The sequence below is a fragment of the Pezoporus wallicus genome, unplaced genomic scaffold (assembly GCF_028554395.1).
Source record: "Pezoporus wallicus isolate ANWC-B61680 ecotype Strahan unplaced genomic scaffold, APGP_CSIRO_Pwel_v1 contig_4161, whole genome shotgun sequence".
Classification (NCBI taxonomy): Eukaryota; Metazoa; Chordata; class Aves; order Psittaciformes; family Psittacidae; genus Pezoporus; species Pezoporus wallicus.
In genome coordinates this window covers 2,408,617-2,429,583 of record NW_026639584.1, presented here as the reverse complement: position 1 = coordinate 2,429,583, position 20,967 = coordinate 2,408,617, and the positions used below count along the sequence as shown (strand labels likewise).

Genomic DNA, 20,967 nt, shown 5'->3' with positions numbered 1-20,967 from the left:
CAGGGAAGAATTTTTTTCTCTTTTTCTCTCCAGCAGAGCTTAATGACTGGAAACTGAATTCAAAGCCTTTCATAAACCTGCAGGAAGAGCACGTTTCTTCAGCATATTCAATTTTCCCCTAAGCTCTGTGTGTTACACCCTGCCACCATCTACCTTCCGTTCACCGCATCTGTCTGAGTGGCTTTCTGTGATACAGAAAGCTCTCAAGTGTGCAGTGTCATTCTGTGGGCTAGGATTGATTTATTTATTTCTCCCAAACTAAGAGAAAATAATTCTTTACTGACTAAACTGAAGTCCTTTGAGCTCTGAGCCCAAGCTTCGGGGCCTGCTGCCAGACTGTACAACTGGGACAGGAATTCATTTCCACTCTAAGTAGGAAACTTCTATCACCTTCATGGTCTCTGTAGAGCTATGACTAACTGCAGCTCTACCATATCTGGTCTTAAGAGGCACTCACAGCCTACAAGTCAAGTTAGTCATGCAGTTATCAGTCAGTTTTTCTCCTTACTATTCTCTTTAAAATCTGCTTGATCAGAAGACAAAGAACTACCTGCAGAATGAAAGAAATGTCAGTTGTTTGCTTTTTTTTCGTAAAACCTATATGGATTCAGCAAAGCATCACTGAGTACTTTCAAATACAACTGTGGTTTAACTCCATCCAGTAACTCAGAACCACGCAGCCGCTTGCTCACTCCCCACTTTCTTCACCCCCGAGCTCCTGGAGGGACGGGGAGGAGAATCCAAAGAATGTAAACCCCATAGGCTGAGATAAGAACAGCTCGGTAACTAAGGTATAACACAAAACCACTACTGCTACCACCAGTAATAGTAATGATAAGGGAAATAACGGGGAGAGAATACCAGCGCTCACGACCTGCTGACAGATACCCAGCCCGACCTGAGCAGTGATCTGGGCCTTCTTGGTGACTGCCCCCAGTTTATACACAGGGCATGACGTGCTGTGGTATAGAATAGCCCTTTGGCTAGTTTGGGTCAGGTGTCCTGTCTCTGCTTCCTCCCGGCTTCCCGTGTCCCTCTTCACTGGCAGAGCATGAGATGGAAAAGTGCTTGATAGGAGTAAACATTACTTAGCAACAACTAAAAACGTCGGTGTTATCAGCGCTCTTCCCAGTCTAAAGTTGAAAACACAGCACTGCACCAGCTACTGAGAAGGAGAAAAATGACTGCTACAGCTGAATCCAGTACTGTATTCATACCTATTATTGGTGAAACTGAACAGCATCCAAAACTAAAAGACTTTCCAAGCAAGCACTGTTTCCACAGGCTTCACATTGTTAACTAAGTGTATGAAAAAGGAAGTGGGAGGAAGGGCCAGGATCACACCAGTATTACCTAAAGGAGAGCATTTGTCTAGAATAATTTATTCTTCTATTTAGGTGTAGATAGTAGAAATTCAGAAACAGGAAATCAGAAGAAAAATGAACTCCTGATAGGAAACAATGATCTCTTCATCTCTAGATGGCTCTCTTCCTCATCAGTGCTCACAGAGGTGCCAACATTATCATAATTGCCAAGAATTGGCTTTTCTTACCATCACAGGTGAAGTCCTGGACATCTACATCTTGGATTGGAATATCCTTTAAGAAAAAGGGTTTCAAGCAGCGTGGATTTCCACTGACAATTCTCTTCTTCCTCAACCATTTTCCCAGCCAGGCCAAATGGCAGTTACAATTAAAGGAGTTAGCCAGCAAATTACTGAAAAGGAAGAAAACATAATTGCATCAAACATGAACATACAGAAATACAGAAATAACTACAGAAAGATGATGGTTCCAAATCCAAGCTCTTTCCTGCCATCTGTTTCTCTGAGATCCTCCTCTTTTCTACAGATCAGGGAAGTTCTATGCAGGCTTCAGACTAGGACTGAGGTTGTAATTAAAATATATGCATATACATGTTTATAAATCAAAGTACACACTGCTACAACTATTATTTAGAGATACTGACACCATTATCAGGGCTGTATTTACAGTGGATTTCAACCCAAGCTACCACTCACATCCAAGTCTAAACTCACCTCACACACTGCACCCACAAATCCATGATTTTCAACAGGATTACTTGGGGTAATGCCATGAAAAGCTTAGCACTGAGCTACACGTACCGCCCCCCATGTGGCTTAGCACACCAGTCCTTGCCCCAGTGTGCTCATGCTTCCCACTCACCTGTATTACAGCCCACACAAACCATTGTCAGCGGGAGCCACTGGCAAGCTGAATTTGGGTTTCCTATTGAAATAGTAAGGATAGCACTCTGCATGCACTAATGTACATCTAAAAAGCAGCATTGTCATCTTAGACCACTTCTTACGAAGCTTTCTAAGGTTAGTGTAGTAAAAAGAATCTGCTCTACTGGCCCATTCACTACAATCTACTCTAGTTGCAGCCTTGCTGCAACTGTGCTGTGCTGCGCAGTACCCAAAGCAACCACCTGACATCGTCTGTGAGAGGGATGGATTCTTAACTCACCTTGGGTTAGCGGCATTTAAAAAAAGGAAAGCCCTATCCAGCCTGTTTTAAGCCATGAAAAAGTAGATGTGCAGCAAGTTTCTCAGTAGAGCTCCTGTATCATTGATAGTACAGAAAATATATTATTCATTCTATTTCTTAATAGGCTGTGATCCTTTCAATGAGTGTGAGAGTTGTTTTAAGCATCCGTCTTTCCAAGCTAACTAGAAGTAGTGCTGAGTGTCTTGGAAAAACACTTTCCTGGAGTCCTGTGCTGAAATGCCTATCCATAACCTGTGCGTAAGGAGTTTTGTGACTAAACTGCAGATTAAGGAAAGAGGCTGATATTCCTTCCAAAAAACCCAGAAGGCTGACTATCTAATATATACAGACAGGGAGAATCAATGGCCTCAGTCTAAGGTTGCCTCACCGAAAAAAAATGAACTGTCAGAGCCCCATGTATGGTAAACAAAGTACCTAAACTAACAGCAATGGAATTCTCACATCATATCTGAATATGTCCAAGAGTTGTTATTTTGGTAATACAGACAAAAGATGATAACGGAATTTCTCTAAAGCACATCATATCTTAAAGACAAAAGAAAAAAATAATTAAGGCCTTAAAGAAACAGGCACTTTAAATGCAGGTGGAGTAGCCAAAGACCTTTAAGTCTTCACTTGCAACATGCTTTTACAAACCTAAACATGTAGGTTTTCAGCCAACCAATTCCTTCAGAAAACAATAGTGCTGAAGACAAAAACATATGGCACAGCTGAGGTGTGGCAGCAAGAAAACAAACCCAAAGCAGGTCTTAAATTATATAGGTTCTAGGCCAGCAGCACATACCCACAATACGACTTACAGCTGCTTTTGCATTGTAAAGGACCGTACTTCAATCACTACACTAGCCTGGAGCTCCGGGTGTGTAATTACATGTGGATCAAGCACAGGCTGTTGTACGTTGTGTGTAGGGGGAGAACTGGGGGCAGGAAAAAACTCAGCATAATTGTTCCATAATGAAAATACTCAACCTCCTTCATGCTGACTAGGGTTTGAAAGTAAGGCTAACTTGCAGTATAAAGGTGAGAAATGAACAGGTTCCGTCAGAGCTTTCAGGCAGAATGTGCAGAAAAGTCCTGAAAGGATTACTCTAATTCTAGTTACTTTCCTTCTGAATTGTTTTTCATTTTCTTTAATCCATAATGGGAACACATGCAGGATGCCTTGTATATTTTCCATACTGACACACTTTGGCATGAGCAGAGTGTTTAAACCAAATGTTTAAACCTCCAACGCTAAGTGAACCAATGCTTCAAAGGCCACTTGTTCCACTGATGGAAGTGAGTGAGATCATATTCACACAACATCTTCCGTGACACAAATCCGTTAGAATGAACTAATCCACAACTGGAAACAAGCAGCAGGTGTTTGTGGAAAACCAGCAGCTCTGAAGTAAAGAACATTTTGCACATCTAGAAAGCAACTTCCTGGGACACAGCAAGAACTCTCAAAAGCATTCAAATGGCAAATCAGAAAATGCTCCCATCTGAACAGTAATGAACCCTTCTACAGAGGAGAGACTGTCAGCAACAACCCACAAACCCTCACTTTCTTCTTGGCAAAAAGGTTAACACATGAACTAAAATTTATTAAATCCTTGGATCAGAATTTGGATTATGTTTTTCTTAGGAACTAAGAAATCAGGTTTTACAAATAAAATTAATAAACAGAGAAACAAACCTCCTGTTTTGAAATCCAAGAAACTGGGTAAAAAAGGACAAATTTCTCTTGTCATGCATTACACACATCCTCCTGGTGTAGCTTTACATACTTTAGCAACACCTAGATTTTGTTCTTTGTCCAGCTGCAGAGTGATTTGTTGCTTTAATGTACTATGAAGTTTAAATATGTCCCTGTGTATTTCCCATGGCAAGACTGTGATGCAACTTTTAGAAAAAAATGTAAGATCAAGGCTCTCTATAAGGGATCAGGGGGTTGGAACTAGATGATCTTAAGGTCCTTTCCAACCCTAACTATTCTATGATTCTATGTGGGACAAGAGATTCCCTACTCGAAAAGCAGCTGAAAGGCCAATTCCTTGTGAAGGCTTAATTTCCAAATCTGGCTATTCAAGTGGAGTTCTCAGGTCATACAGAGTAATGTTGGGCAGACAAATTGTTATAAAACTTCATCAGTAGTAATCAGAGTTTCTACGTGTAAGGCACTGATTTATCCATTCAAACAGAAGCCAAAGCTATCAAGCTTTTAGCAAAGATGTTGTACTAACATTAAATTCACAAGTGTTTACTCAAGGACATGGACATATTTCTAAAATCATGGAGGAATACAAGTCCTGAGGAATGAAATATGCATATCCAACTGCAAGTGTCTCCTAAAAACTGCAAAGAAACCATTAGAATACTAATGATTTAAATAGATTCTAGTGACCTGTTAGACAAACATACTGAAACCCATCTGCATACTGTTGAAATTAGGTTGAAAACGTATCCTGGAATTCAGGTTACATTTATTCTAGAATAGTTTCATGTCATTCTGATGAACCAGTTCTTATTCTGGCTCCACGCAGCTATCAGAATAATAATTCATGGAAAACCAGTTCTGCTCACAAATAGGCCCACTTGAGTGTGTAAAGACTGAAAGACATGACTGAACTCTCTGTATGCAGAAGTGCAGGCAGACTTCAAATTAGAACGCTATAGCAGCTAGTTTGACCAGTAACAAATAAAAACCTCCTATTTTTTTTACCAATAACTTACAAAATACATGTTCTTCCTCTATTAATAACCATTCATCAGGGCATTATTTCCAGAGCTGTTTGTGTATAGATAATATGAATGAGGCTGACTCACAAAGAGCAACAACAAAAGGAGCAACAGTTTCTAGTGCTGTAAATATGCCAAGATAAAAATGGAAATGTTAAACTTTGTATGAATTTCTGGCTCACATTAATAGATGCAAAAATAAGTCATTACAATACCCGATTAACTCCCAAAGTGTGGGTTGAACAGGAAAAGCAGTCATACTATCTATCTTCAGTGGTGGTGTCATCTAATACATCCACCTACAGTGGAGAACTGCTAGGAAATGAACACATCTGAATTTTGAATTTATATGTGAAATAGCACTATGGCCTTAAACCAATGCCTATAGAAGTGAAAAGCATCCCTTCTCCTACCTGAAGATCAAGAACAGGGTGAAAATGTGTCAATGAACAAGCTTTTCATCAAGACATGGCTAGGAACCTGCCATGAGCAGCATGATTAGAGATCATTGCCAAAGCAAGGCATTCTAATTAACAGCAGCTTTAATTGCTGTTGTTAGAAATAGTAATAATCTTTACCCACAGTTGAAAACAGAAGAAAGTGGGCTATCTTCTAACAAAATATGACAAACATGCTTTATGCAAACAAAGTAGGGACTTTATAGACTGACTCAGAGTCACAGCTATTAAAGATGCAAGTACAGGAGTCGCAGGCAGGCACTGCTTGCAGCACAGGGAGAACAAGCTTTCAGCAAGTAGCACTCGCTTTGAACACTGACTTGAAAACAGTCAATAAAATGAATCTGGTTGTGTCTCTCTCTTTGACCACCAATTTCAAGGAGGCTTTTGGGACTACAGAAAGTAAATGGAAGAGAAGTTCCTCATGCTGCATGAAGCTTAACGCCAAAATCAGAGCTGATCTGCTGGTGAAAAGTTCTAACAACAGAATGAATATATGAGCAACAAAATAACTGATATTTAACACTACTTTTTTTCCTCCAAAACATGATGGAGAATGCTTTCAAAACCTGAAATACAGTAGCACCAACAGTATATTTTGACTGGACAATTAGGATGTAGTTTCAGGGCAGACAACTTCCATTAACAGCAACATCGGGGGCCCCATTCACAGCTGGAAACAAAGGGCAGACTTTCGTTCCATATTTATCAGTCTGCACTTTATTAAAATGGACACACTACCATAAGCATGTGAACATATTTAAGAAGCAAGGGGAGTACTTCAAAGAAGGATAGAGGTTTATCAGAACAGCTTAGGATGGGATTTTTGAGTTCACATTCAGCAGGACTTGAGTATTTGTCCTCTTAAGCTCTTCTAAAAATCTAAGCATTAGCTGGTAGGTTTCTTCTGATATTTAACTAATTTAATTGAAATCCAAGAAAGCTGTTCTTACGAAATTAGACTCTACTGAAACTAAAGCAGCTTCAGGGAGCTAAAGTGTATGACAAACTATGCACTTCTGAAGCGGCAGAGCATCTTTTACATGAACTTCTGCTGTGCATTGAATAGATTACGACTGCACAAGAGTCGCCCTGCCCCAGCCTGGCAGCCTCCAAGTGTTTTCAGCCACTCCAGCTGAAGCAATTCCTATGTTTTTCAACTGTTTTCTTAAATACCACCTTGAATCCTCCAAACATGCAATTGCAGTAGGATGGGGTTTTCTTTTGCTAAATGGGGTTTTCTGTACATGAACAATAAGTAGCTTGATTTTGCAAAAGCACAGAATAACAGCATCATGACAAGTTCATACCATAAAAAGATAACTTACATTGTAGACAAAGAGACTAATGTGCTGAAGGCTCCAGGGGTGATAGTACTGATGTGATTGTCATACAGAGAAAGAAGCCTCACTGAGCTCAGTCCAGCAAAGGTGTCATTGTTTATACAGCTGATAGAGTTGCTCCTCAGCATCCTGCAAGGATTAAAACAGGGAATTAGGAACTATGGGGGGTGATGGGATGGTGAGGATGGTGGTGTATGATTTCAGGATAGGAGATCCTTTATCTAGGGCATCAATGCATGCTTTGGCAAGCACTGTGCTCTACTTTTATTGATTGCTGAAGTACAACACAGCTATAGGAGGGCTACATTCATGTAAACACTGTCTCATGAATTTAAAATGCCTTTCTTCCACACAACATTAGAAGCTGATGATCCACACCTCGAAGTAGGACACAATTAACATTACAACTAGTGAGAACCTTGAAATAAAAGCTAAAGTCTTCATTTAGTAAATATCTGAGAGTAAGCAAAGAGGTGTTTCAGAGATCAGCTGAGAAAGAATGCCAGAAATGTGTGACAATAACAATACTGGCTGTATCCTGTCTACTCCTGTCGTGGATGTAGAATCTGTGGAATCCACACTGCATAAGTATGGAAGGAAACAGCATCCTCAGCAGAAATCAAGGAATAGCTTAAGAAAGAACCCCAGACCTAACACAAGCTTTGAAATGTCATTATACTCATTAATTGACAAGACAGAAAGCAGTAACCATCCTATAAAATGGTCTTTGCTCAGTGTTTGTACCAGATGAATCAGTGCTGTGTTTTGGATGATACATCTCTCTGAGTTGTTATGGTAACAATGAATTCAACGATAAAGCCCAATTAATCCGAAAGGCTGTAGTATCTTGTTTCACTCCATAACAAAAAAGGCTCACGTATATTTGTTACACTGCATGCCAATCAACATCTGGGGCTGTAAGCATCATTACCCTGGTGTGATATTCCTATTTAGGTGAAAAATTACCCAGTAATTAAAGCATACTACCAAAAATCCACAAAATATATGCAGCTCATGCTGCTGTTGCGGTGAATTGATCCTCGTTAATTCCTTGGTATCAAATTCATGCAGCGAACAACGAAAATTCTGGCTCCTTTAGGAGTCTGGATTTAAATCTCAGATTGGTATCCACCAGATGGGTACTCAGATGCTACATCAATAGATACTTGAAAAATACCACAGAGAGATTAGACATGGCTGGGAAGAAATTCACAGTGTAATCACAAACACTCAGTGTTTAAGTCCTGAGCATAACATTGCTTTTGATTTACTGTTCTCTAGGTACATTTAACATCACAGGCTCCATGGTCTCAACAGTTCTGGTCTTGCAACTGTGGTGAAACTGTGCCAGAAAAGCATCGCAGGGCTCAGACCCACACACCTTAACATGTGGAGTACTAAGCTGCCTGAAAGCCAGGTCAAGATCACAAGCTCTAAAATGAAGGGGGCAGTAAACAGGACGAGTAAGACCTTAGCAACAGTAGGAAACATCTGAATTCTGTATGTAAAGTATCAGACTGTAGTACTGCAAGATGGGGTAACTGAATTTGGATGCCAGTCTTGCACAGTGCTTTATTACATGTCAGAAAACAGTCTTTTAAAAACTGGACCATGACCCTGTCCACTGAGGCCTCTTTATAAAAGATCACAATCTTAATGTTCAGAGAAAGTCAATTAATGGATAGAAATATATGTTCCTCAAGCCAAAACCTTTGGTTTCGAATCACAGTTCACGGTGCACTGTGTGCCCTTCCTGCAGGAAAACTTATACTTACAGATCCTCATATCATGCTGTGTATATTTAGACTGCTTTATGGGCTGGGGGGAAATGTAGGTCAGGTCAGCAGGATAGCTTGACTGTTAAGCATCTTTTTATTAAAAAAGGCTGAATTTTATTTAGGAGCACTGCCACAGGCTGCTTTACACTATAAAAATTAATTTAGTGTCTATGGGCGCTATTTTCAAATCCCTCACTAAAGTGCATACATTAAATTAAAGAACAGATGGCTGCAACTACAGAAAAAAATATTAAAGGAACAGCAAAAGGAAAGTTCCCTATTCATCATTACAGGCCAAAGTCCTTGAAGGAAAGTTTTCTTTCTACACTTGAGTAGGGACTGAAGTAATCATGCCACTATATTCTGTAACATATTTGTTGCAAATGAATAAATCACAGATTTTAAATTGCATTTGATTCCTAGAGTCTGTTTGCTGACAGCATCCACCTAGTCAAGTGCTTTCTTCCCACAGCAGGGAAGACTATGCAAGAGATGTATTTTTTATGTACACAGCATAGATACTGTCTGGCATGAATCTCTGCTGTCACCAGAAGCCTAGTCCCTGACTGCTTCTCAGGATGGTGGATGGGGTGGATTAAACATTATCTTGAAATCTTGTTTATGATTCCTCTTCCAATATAACTTTTAACATGAAGATAAATTAGTGTTAGCAGCTATGAGTTTACATGTGTTAGTTCTCAGAAATAAATCAGAGCACAAAAGTAATACCAAACTGATTCCTTATTCATCTGGGCTCTGTCTCCTTCACATTCTCCCCAACAACAAGCATATGAATAGTATACCCACACCATTTTTATGGTACTTAGCGTGGGCAAGAAAGAGCATGCTGTGGCTAGTCCAAAGCCATACCTGTGCTTGTGGGATATACACCTGGTGCAGAGCGAGTGGCCAGCTACCTTCTGTCAGCAGGACCTGTAACAGTTTGGTCATGCCTGCTCTGAAGTTGTTTAGCTCTACCTGTTTTGGTAGCAGTAATAACTTGAGTCTTTCCTTTCCCTACTGATTTCTTAAGAGTTTGCAGGATATTAAAAATCTTTTAGGATCCTAGCATACTCTGGGGTTTGGTTTAAGCAGACCAACAGTTTCAATTTGGGTGAAGGCTGAGCAGAAGGATGGATTAAGAAACAGCAAATGTGTTCCTACATGCCTTGTTTCCATAGGAAATAACAAAATAATAGAAGTTTTAAATGATTAAAGGTGCCTCATTTGATCATGAATTTCACTATCATGTTACTCCTGAAATTTTTGAAAATCTGTTTTTTTACACAAATAGCAGATAATTCTCAAAGCTACCCAGGGCTAGAAATATATTGAAGACTTCGTGACAGTGATGCAAAACCCTGCCTTGGAGCTTGCTGTCTAGAGACATATATTTTAGCAGGCACTGCTGAACTTGAGCACTCCCACTCAACTTAGAGGGATAGAGAAAGCCAGGTCTTTGCACTTACAATGTCTTTAGCCCTGAGAGGCCTCGAAACATGCGTCCGTGCACTGACTCCAGTTGATTCTCTGTCAGAATCAGCTCCTGCACTCCTGAAGCTCCATCAAATGTGCCTTCTCGGATCTCCTTGATCTTGTTGTTGCTTAGATTTCTGGAAGGACACAGCCAGTCACAATAAGAAAGTTGTTACTGTTCTATTCCAAACATATGTCATCACAAGGGAAGGAGGAAGATAGGAAGAATATGTGCCTTTTTGTAGTTATCTAGAGACATTCTTTCAGCAAGAGGAACGTAGAGAAGTTCAAAAGCGTACCTACTGTACTTACACATAGTTTGCCTTCACTCTTCAAGACCACAGTAATATCAGATATATCAAAAGTCTTTAAGTTAACAGTATTACCAGCTTTTACACCTCATGTCATTCTTGCTTATAAATGTCTCATGGATACAAAAAGTGGGGGTTTCTAACATCTGATTTATGTCCATGAATTTATGGACCACGCTTGGGACTGGGGGCTCACCCGGCAAGAATCATGTAATGTTACTACCACGGAAATAGGTGTCACACACTGGAATAAGGCCCACTTTTATTTCGCGTGCTAAGACCCTTACTCTTTTTAAACTCGGCACAGGAGTAACATACAAACCTGTGTAACTGCATGTACCTGATGTAAATTCCAATAGTTTCCCTCATGAACTTGCAGGCACCTCTCAAAATGAAATGAGCAGCACTTAATCCTCAATTCACAGTTTCTGCAATATGCAGCATTATTTTCTAAATATTTACTCTGCCTATAGAGTCTCAAGATGTTTGCTTACAGATCAGCCTGGGAAAAGTTCAATCTACAAAGTCAAATGAACTCTGATGAAATGCAAAATCACTCTTTTGAATATTTCATCTTTGTGCAAAACCCAGTGAATCGACAACTTCTGAATGACAAAACGCCATCAGAGATGCATTAAAATAAATGGCTTTTAATTATTTAAAACTTTTCTATAGAAGTCCTTAAGCACATTAAAACCTTGGGCTTCAGTCCTTCAAGCATCTCCTATGATGCCCTGTATAGATTACGATGAATGAACCTATTAGTTTAGGTTTACAACAGGAAACACTATTTATTCTTCCTTTTGCTGCCTATAACAAAAAAAGAGAAAGTAAAAGACAGGCTTTTGCTCCCAAGAAGATGCCAAATTCCAACATTACTAATCATACTGAATAGCACATTATTCCATAAATGATCCCAGTAGACATGCAGCATGAGTAGTAGTTTCAGACTCCAAGTCCAGGTGATATAAACAAGTGACAAGGTATCAGATTAACACCTGGGCCACTCTGCTCAGAAGAACAGGGCAATCTTGTTGGGATAAAAGTTGACAGAAGACATGGGAACAGCACAGCTTGGCCTCAGATAGAGATATGTGGGTCTTGCTCTTCGCAGAAGTCATCACTTAATAAAAGAAAGCCAAGTCTTGGAGCTGTGTTTCATGTGGGAAACTTGAGAACGCTGGTTCATTGCAGAACAACTGTCAGACAGTGGGCCCTACAGCATGTGGCCCATCACCTCTTGTGCATTCTGTGATCAGAAAGGAGTATGCCAGCTATCAGCCAAAAATAACATTAAAAAATACAGAAATACTTACATGCAGATTTTGCTTTCCAGAAGTTTAGTACTTTGTGCTAACACTCACTTGAAGAGTTTATGTTCAATGTCAAAGCTAGTCAAGGAAGGATATTCTGACATATGCATTTAATTTTGGGCCTCAGCTATTTCTTTAGTGGAAATGCTTATAGCTCAGCATCTCTTTTGAATACTGGCATAAAGAAATGCTCCCAGTGATCCTTTTCCTGGTAAAGATCATGTCATGATGCATATTTGCACAAAAATACATGAACAAATAAATAAATGCTTGTGGGGGGGGGGGAGGGTGTTACTACAATGCACAAAGACTTTGACTTTCAGTTCACAGACTGCAAACTGACATACTTGTAGTTACCAAGTCTTATTAATATTTTTAATATCTAAAAGATATTTAGGCACTTGGTGCAATTTTAATGGATGATCCAAAGCAAAAGAAAGAGCAAATACTGGAGAAAAAAGGCTGGCCATAATTTGTAAAGAAATTGGCACTTTCATACAATCCAAACCATCTGAGTTTTAATTGCTGCCAAAGAACTCCTGTAGATAGGCAAGTTCACTCAGCTGAGTTAATAATGCCGGATCATTTCAACAACACAGAACTATCCAAAAATATTCTAGTGGTGTTAGAAGAAGCCAGTTTTATAAACCTTTCCCATGCAAAAGATTTGAAAATCCAAGATCAAATGCTATGGTGAAACTTGAAAGTTGCAAGGCAGAGAAGAGACAAGCTTTACAATAATAAATAGGCAAAGGAGGCCAGGTTGGACAGGGCTTGGAGCAACCTGCTCTAGTGGAAGGTGTCCCTGCCTGGGGCAGGGGGTGAAACTGGATGAGCTTTAAGGTTCCTTCCAACCCAAATCAGTCTGGGATTCTATGACTGTCAAAGCAGATGTTCTGCCAACCTGGATTTCTTTATTTGTCTTCCTGAATTAAAGCTTCCCATAAGGGACTGCAAAGACAAAGAAAAGGTAGAGGACAGCTCTCATTTACTACAAAAAATTCTGAATGTGTCCTCCTGGAATCCTGCCCTACTTGAATAACAAACATGAGGAATTACACACTCTTCAGTCTACAGCTGCCAGCAAAAATGACCAGCTGATACAATCCTTGAAAGATGAAGGCACTGAAGCTTTGGCCTGCTTTGCAGCTCAGGAGAGCTCTCCATCATCCTTCCCAGCACTAAAGAACTTTTAATAGATGATCATGGCACTTGATAAGGAATTTACCTAATTGTTTTTAATCAGAAAAACACTTCTGCGACTTTACAGCAAAGTCCCATCAGAGAAAAGCCCATCCTCTTACAATGCTCAGCTTTTGTAAGGAATTCATGACATACTGGAAGACAATGAAAAAGAAAATGGATCTTGAGGAATTCCCATGATACCTGTGCCCTCTGGCAGGGCCCAAATGGGAACCTATAGCAACCTGGTCACACAAGAAACGTTATTGTTTCCATAAGAACTCTCTGATTTACCCTGGTTATAATGTTTAATCCTATTTCCAGACTTTTCTTTTGGGTAAGAGGTCAAAAGAAGTTTTCAGAAAGCCTGGGTTTACTTTATGTGGGGCTATGAATAGGAAATGAACAGATCCAAGGAGGTATCAAGCTGACTTTGCTCACACAGCTCACTTTCCAGTCAGATTTTACTTACTTGATGGCCATGGTTTATAATAGCATTATTTCTGTGGACCTTGTAACTTCCAGAAAATGAACTCTGTTCTGTAGAACAAGTGACAGATGAGTGCAACCTCCATTGCCATGGCAAAATTCATGCTTAGGGGAAGGAACAGTAGGTAACAGCTGTTTCCAAGGACACAAACTACTTTTACCTCCCCAAGAAACTTGAGATGCTGTTTTTGGAACTGACTGCTAGACTGCAAACTTTATCATGATTCAATTTTATTTTGCATGTGAAATGTGTTAAATCCTGGGCTGACACTCCATGAAATTCAATGTGGGAAAAATATTGACAGACAAATTAAGCCTCCAAAAGCAATGATACACTAGAGGTGGGTTTGGCAATACCAGCTATTGCCAAGACAGCCTGACACTTCCTAATGTAAGACCACGCTTTATGTTCACTTTGCAACTTTGGCAAGAGGTAACAGTATGAACTGTTAAACGTCCCTTTCAGGTTTGAAGGTATCACCTTGTTTGAATGCGAGCTCACTGCCATTTTTAACTCTACAGAAACAGCTGCTGGGACCTCAGTGGGAATGGCCAGTCCCACTGATCTCCTATAGGCAATGGGGAGTGGGCACGCTCTGGAGCTGACAGCTGGAGCTGCAGCCTGTCCCGATGGGTCAGCATTCCATTTCAGCAAGCAAGTGTATCTCTGTGCTCCCACTGAGTTACGTACCCAGGGGGGTTTGGAGCCTAAACCTGTTTGCCATGGCCAGAAGACGCCTCCAGGGTCTCACTGCCAATGGAAGCCCTGAAGCACTGGATTATTTCTTCAGTGATTAACAACTTGAGGTAGTCCCAGGGAGTCATGGGGTCTCCAGGCTTGCTTCAGGATCAATTTGGTCACTGCTGTCAGGAAAGAACTGCTACTTCCACAAAGGTAAACCCCTGACCTCTGCGAATGGTGGCGTTGCCCCTCACCCCTGCCTGACGTGGGATCTTGCTTGTGTGGAGTAGGATCTCCCTTGGGCAATACCGTCGTCTGTAAAAGGCAGATGCTTCCAGCTCCCAGGCTGGCAGGCAGCAGATCCTGGAGCCTTTCTATCTCACAAGGACAGCATATTCCCAAAACCTCAAGTCACAGATGTGCTCTCAATCTCATGGAGCTCAGAAATTCAGCCTTGTATTCAGAATCATAGAGTCATAGAATAGTTAGGGTTGGAAAGGACCATCTAGTTCCCAGCCCCCTGCCATGTGCAGGGACACCTCACACTAAACCATGTCACCCAAGGCTCTGTCCAATCTGGCCTTGAAGACTGACAGGGATGGAGTATTCACAGCCTCCCTGGGCAACCCATTCTAGTGCCTCACCACCCCCATATGGAAGAGCTTCTGCCTTATCTCTAACCTGAACTTCCCCTGTTTAAGTTTTAACCCATTACCCCTTGTCCTATCACTACAGTCCCTAATGAAGAGCTCCTCTCCAGCATCCCTATAGGCCCCCTTCAGATACTGGAAGGCTGCTATGAGGTCTCCACGCAGCCTTCTCTTCTCCAGGCTGAACAGCCCCAACTTCCTCAGCCTATCTTCATACAGGAGGTGCTCCAGTCCCCTGATCATCCTCGTGGCCTCCTCTGGACTTGTTCCAACAGTTCCATGTCCTTTTTATGTTGAGGACACCAGAACTGCACACAATGCTCCAGGTGAGGTTTCACAAGAGCAGAGGGGCAGGATCACCTCCTTCGACCTGCTGGTCATGCTCCTTTTGATGCAGCCCAGGATACGGTTGGTTTCTGGGCTGCGAGCGCACACTGAAGCCGGCTCATGTTCATTTTCTCATTGACCAACACCCCCAAGTACTTCTGTGCAGGGCTGCTCTGAATCTCTTCTCTGCCCAACCTGTAGCTGTGCCTGGGATTGCTCCCACCCAGGTGTAGGACCTTGCACTTGGCATGGTTGAACTTCTCCTGCACTTCAAGCAGATTCAAACTGCTCCTTTCAAACTGCCCTGCAAAATGCTGGCAACACAGCTCTTGGAGCCTGGAAATCACTGCAATGCGACTTAAGCTGTAGAGACAAGTCATCCCTTTGCGCCTGTGAGATCAGGTGAGGCAGGATGGTAAGAACACAGTGAAAACAACATCGTTCAAGGCAGTCTGGAAAACCCACCGGAGAACTCAGTAAATTACCTCTGGACTGGGTTAGACCTGTCTACAGGAATGCACATTGCCTTTTTATTCTACTGTAAAAAGCATCAAATATAAGGATGGGTTAAAATGTGAGTTATAAACCAGCATGATGTAAATGGGATTTTGCAGTTAATTATTGAAGTTGAGGCGTTGGGTTTTGTTTTTTAAAAGGCATATGCTGATGTATTAACCTTTTAAAAATCAGCCAAGGAATCTCAGCAATTTAAATCCTAAATAGCATGTGGCATAACTTTGCATTCTGGGTCTGTGACCTTTACATTTCTATATCAAGAATTCCATTTTGATTTACATTAAAATGTATTAAAACCTGCGCTGACACATCATACAATAAGGTTCACCTTAGAAGGAATACTTACAGACAAATTACAACCCAAAAGCTAATTATACATTAGAGGTAGCGCTGGCAGTACCACCTCTTGCAAAGGTGGTCTGAGACTTCCTTTTTCTTTGTATATACTTACTTTATAACATCTGCAATATTCAAGAGAATGAGCTGCCAGTTGAGGTCCTCCTTGTCTTTAGAGGTAGACACTTTCTACCTTTCTTTTTCTTTCTTTTTTCTTTTTTAAACGGAGGAAGGAAGTTCACCTATTCCAGAAAATGAAACTGACCAATGTACCATGGTTCCCATATCTCAAACCTCTTTTTGTGGAAAGACCAAAGCACTCACATTCTGATTTCAAACTTGTTACTTGGTAACTACCATGTAGGTGTTTAATTCAAAGGATACATCTTCATTGTGAAAATGTGTTAGGGTTTGGCTGAACTCTTAGTCTTTAACAAAGAGCTTTAAGATTCCTGCCACATCCAGGAAGACTATAAGACACACTTCTTTGGAAAATTTGTATTTCAGTAGCTAATTTTCCAGAGATTTTTTTTTTCAATTCAGATTCTTCTTCAGATGACATCTTCTGATGTCTCTCAGGACAGAGATACTGTAGTGACAGGACAAGGGGTGATGTGTTTAAACTTAAACAGGGGAAGTTTAGGTTAGATATAAGGAAGGAGCTCTTCCCTGTGAGGGTGCTGAGGCGCTGGCACAGGGTGCCCAGAGAAGCTGTGGCTGCCCCATCCCTGGCAGTGTTCAAGGGCAGGTTGGACACAGGGGCTTGGAGCAAGCTGCTCTAGTGGAAGGTGTCCGTGATGGTGGTAGTGGTTAAACTGGATGATCTTAAGGTCCTTTCCAACATAAGCCATTCTATGATTCTATATTCTATGATAATGAGGGTTTCATCACTATTCTTCCTCCTTAACTTAACAGCAGCTCGATGAAGAGCGCATGCATTGCATTCCTGCCACATACAGGGATTTGCTGCATTAGGACCATCATCAGCGGCAATCCCACCCACTGATCTTTCCCTACATTTCCCTTCTTGCATATGTTTATGGTTTAAATGTTGCTCCACTTACACAAAAAATAAACCCTTTGCAGAAAATCCCTTTATTCAAATTGAGATACTTCTTTCCAATCAGCTGGAAAAAGAGAAATTAGCTTAACTACAAAGACTGACTAAAGAGCCTCTGCTTGGAGGCTGCCGCTTAAAATCTGTATGACAGAGACCTTTTCTGAGTTGTAGGGCACAAGCCCTTTCTGCCATCCATCTGAACTGCACCTGTACACCTCGGTTCTCATGTCCTACCAAGAAATCTCTACAGAGCAGAAAAATCTTTTGTTTCCCAGGAAACAAAACCTCTTAAAAAAACTCTTGTAACTCTTTCATGTTGCATTTATGTACAACACTGCAGCCCAGTTAAGGCACCTGAGTGACTGATGGGAACAGAAGGACAGAGCTGGAATTTGCCCACATTAAGTTTAAATCCTTCCAGCTCTTACACCTCCCCGATTTTCCAGACTTAAATCCTGAAGGTTTCATGAGGACAGATGCTTTCCAATTCGTGTATACTTCTATATACCACACATTTTTCATGCCCACCGACTATCTACTTATACAGACAAAACAGCACTTCAACAATGTCAACAGCCTTTTCTAAGTGCACCGTAGCTACAACTTACAGATCATTCATAAGCTATGAAGCTGGAGTATATGATTAATTCCCCAAGCCTGGCAGCCTGCACTTGCACAAACACAGCCCCCACTCCCAAACCTGCAGCGCTGCATATGAAGCTCCTGCAGAAATAAAACTGACATAAGAATCCCACTACAGTGGTCTCCAAAGCCCCATAGATCTTACATGGATTCCAGTGGCAGGGGAGCTCCAGATGGTAGCAACCACGTGAAATGAATGCAGCAGAAAAAGCCTGGGTGGTTGGTTTCCCTAAATTACCTTGACTTGAGCAATAAAATCTTACTAAAGCAAACAGTTAGATGAGAAATTAGCAATGGGGCCATAGGGTTAAAACTTTAAATAACTTCAAAAAGAACCATTTGGAAGACTATCAGGAGGCATCTAACATATTATCCTCTTTCCAAAACACAGCTCTTATTAAATATAGACATTGCCAAGACTCAGGCTGTTAACAGAATCATATTTGAATGACTGATCTCTAAATTAGCTAAATGAGTCTCCTTTCTAAAATAATAATGATCAAAAGAAGCTGCCATCATCTGCAGCTTGTAATATTACTTTCCTTTGACTATGTGAAGCAATCACACTAGTTGGAGTCACACAATACAGTCAGAAGACAAAACCAAAATGCTAAATTCTGTAGCCATCTCTAACAATAAGCACAAATCTGAATATATTCTGGGACAGAATTCCCTCCAGTCTCCATGAGTCAAAGACTTTAACAAATATAGTCTAAAGAATAATGAAGTGTCAGCCTAGGGATCTTCCTGTGTCACTGCGGTTTACTTGGGTCTGTCCCCTAACAGGTAACTCACTCAGTTTCCTTAAATTCATATTTAAGAAGAGATTTCTGCTACTGCAGTACTAAATTCTAAAAACCATCATCCCTCCCCCCTTCCTTACAATCCAAGGCAACGTGTGTTCTAACAAGCAAGTGACTCAAACTTACATTTTTCGGAGGTTGGGCAATTTCTTGAAGAGCCCGATGGCTTCCAAAACAGAAATATCATTGTCATTCAGACGCCTGATAGGAACAAACAAAGAGACATTTAGTACTTCACAGATGCCTACAGATATATCTCTGTGACATACAGGGCTGCCACACAGAGAACTATGACCTTTGTTAAGCAAGATCCTATCTGCCATCTCTCTCAGACTGCCAGAGTGAAAAGAGTCTGGCTTTGAAGGAAAGGGAACATAGAAGAGTTTCCATAGTAAAAGCTTTAGATGCCTTTAATAGTGTAATGCCAAAGGACAGTATCAGAATGCCTCCTCCTTCCAATGCACAGGATAAGGGATTATTAACCTTAACCATTACACAGCCTTGTTTGCGTGACTAAATCTCCCTCATGCGTTCTGCTACAAAAGACATGCAATTGGAGATGTGGCCTGTCTAAAGGGAAGGGATCTGATTTCAGGTTCTTTCCCATCAAAGTCTGCTGGTCTTCAAAACCAGTGCAAAGGCCACTGGCTTATACTTCGCATGCAAAATTCTTCTCTGATTACATGTAGCTCCATTTTTCTGTGTAGAGACTTCACTGTGTTTCTGGTAGTCTCTCACATTTTTCTCTTAACTTCAGATCAACAATTTCTATGAGGCTTTAAATAGAAGTATAGTAAGAATATTAACACAAAAAGAGAACTGTGTTTGAAGGGGATACTAATATAGCAAGGAGACAGATTCTTCAGCTACTAAGTAATAAAGTAATAAATATTCTTATATCTCTTTAGCATTATAACTCTGAAGTATCTCTAAATGCAAATACATGTCACAAAATCACTTGTAGCTTAACAGCACATTGGTTTCAGTGAGAGCCATTTCACCCAAGCAGTAGGCACTGTTGAGATGGAGAGTTCCTGATCACAGATTTAACTCAAAAGGGTTAATCCATTTCTTAAGGAAAAATGACCAGATGCAAAGCCAAAGGGCACAAAGGCAGAATGGAAAGGAATCAGACAGCTTGGGCCACATAACAGGGCAGCACTTCAAGAAGACTCACACAGGCAGCTGATGCACAGGGCCACGGCTCTTTTCTCATCCCCACAGTTGGAATGAATGCTAAGGAAATAAGAGAGTTGTGGCGCTCCTTTGAAATAAATTAACTTCCCCTCTTTCACACAGGGTTTAAAGTAGAAGGTGCCTTCTTGAAATGCTCTGAGTCCCTTTTATAGCCTTTAAAAAGCAGAAAACCCAACATGCCCTGCTGAGCACAGCATGGAGAGCAAGCACTTACAGATCAGTAGTATATTCAGGAAGGTGACTGGGTAATCGGGTGAGTTTTTGGTTAGAGCAGTCTACAATTGTTCCCTCGCAGCGACACTTCTCGGGACAGACAAGGTCCATGAAACACTTCCCAGTGAATTTACTTCTGTAATCCTCTGACCCTGCAAGGAAAGAAAAACACATTCCAGCAAACAGTTCTGACAACAGCAGCAAGCAAAGGTTTCATGGAATCCATTCTCAGCACCACCTCTTGTCAGCTCACAGCTCCTGCATGCTATTTTAATACTTGCCAAAGAGCTTTGTTCAGCAATCTTTCAAGTTACTCCAAGACTGGCCTCTGGTTTTTCACTCTTCCCTCGACACACTGATTCCTTGTCTGACAAACCTACCTACCTGTTAAGGTATGTTCCAGCAAAGTCACTTTTCCCCCATGTAGTCCAGCAACACGGAAAAGGGATGTTGTGAAAGCAGGAGCTACCTTGGCACACTCAAATGACAAAGGATTTTTACGGATGTCATTAAAAAGTCCCAAATTTTCAGAGCTCAGCTCTTGGAGTTATGTTTGAAAGCAGTCTTTTACGAGAGAACCTTGTCAATTTTCCAACAATTAGATACCTTTATTAACTATGTTAAACAAACAGCAAAGGAAAGTAATAGCAGTTTAAATCATTTTCATTTTAATTAAGGAACGGGTAGACCATACTTAGTGAGAAGCACTCCCTAATGTACCATCATACCATGATTGCCAGACCTCTCAGACTAGGTTTTTGACCCGTTCTAATGAAATGCTTTTCCAATTAAGCCCAGTGAACTAATCCGTCCCTTCCAGGTTTGGTTTTTCTCTTTTAATAACAGCAGGTTGGAAATCTGATCTCTGTGCTTCAAGGAACCAGGAGCATTAATAAATGTGTATGTAAGCAAAGCGTTGCCAAGCCCCTACCATGCAAT

General features: G+C 40.9%; 1 protein-coding gene across 3 annotated transcripts in view; it reads right to left on the bottom strand.

Annotated features, from left to right (window-relative positions):
• SLIT3 (slit guidance ligand 3) overlaps positions 1 to 20,967 on the bottom strand; it is a 518,859-nt gene that overhangs the window by 109,990 nt on the left and 387,902 nt on the right. For all 3 annotated transcript variants that reach the window (XM_057415154.1, XM_057415155.1, XM_057415156.1), the window contains 5 exons: positions 20,030 to 20,180; positions 18,745 to 18,819; positions 10,301 to 10,444; positions 7,039 to 7,182; positions 1,553 to 1,716 (listed from right to left, as the gene is read on the bottom strand). In XM_057415154.1, coding sequence (XP_057271137.1) covers positions 1,553 to 1,716; positions 7,039 to 7,182; positions 10,301 to 10,444; positions 18,745 to 18,819; positions 20,030 to 20,180 — 678 coding nt within the window. The remainder of the gene's footprint in view (positions 1 to 1,552; positions 1,717 to 7,038; positions 7,183 to 10,300; positions 10,445 to 18,744; positions 18,820 to 20,029; positions 20,181 to 20,967) is intronic.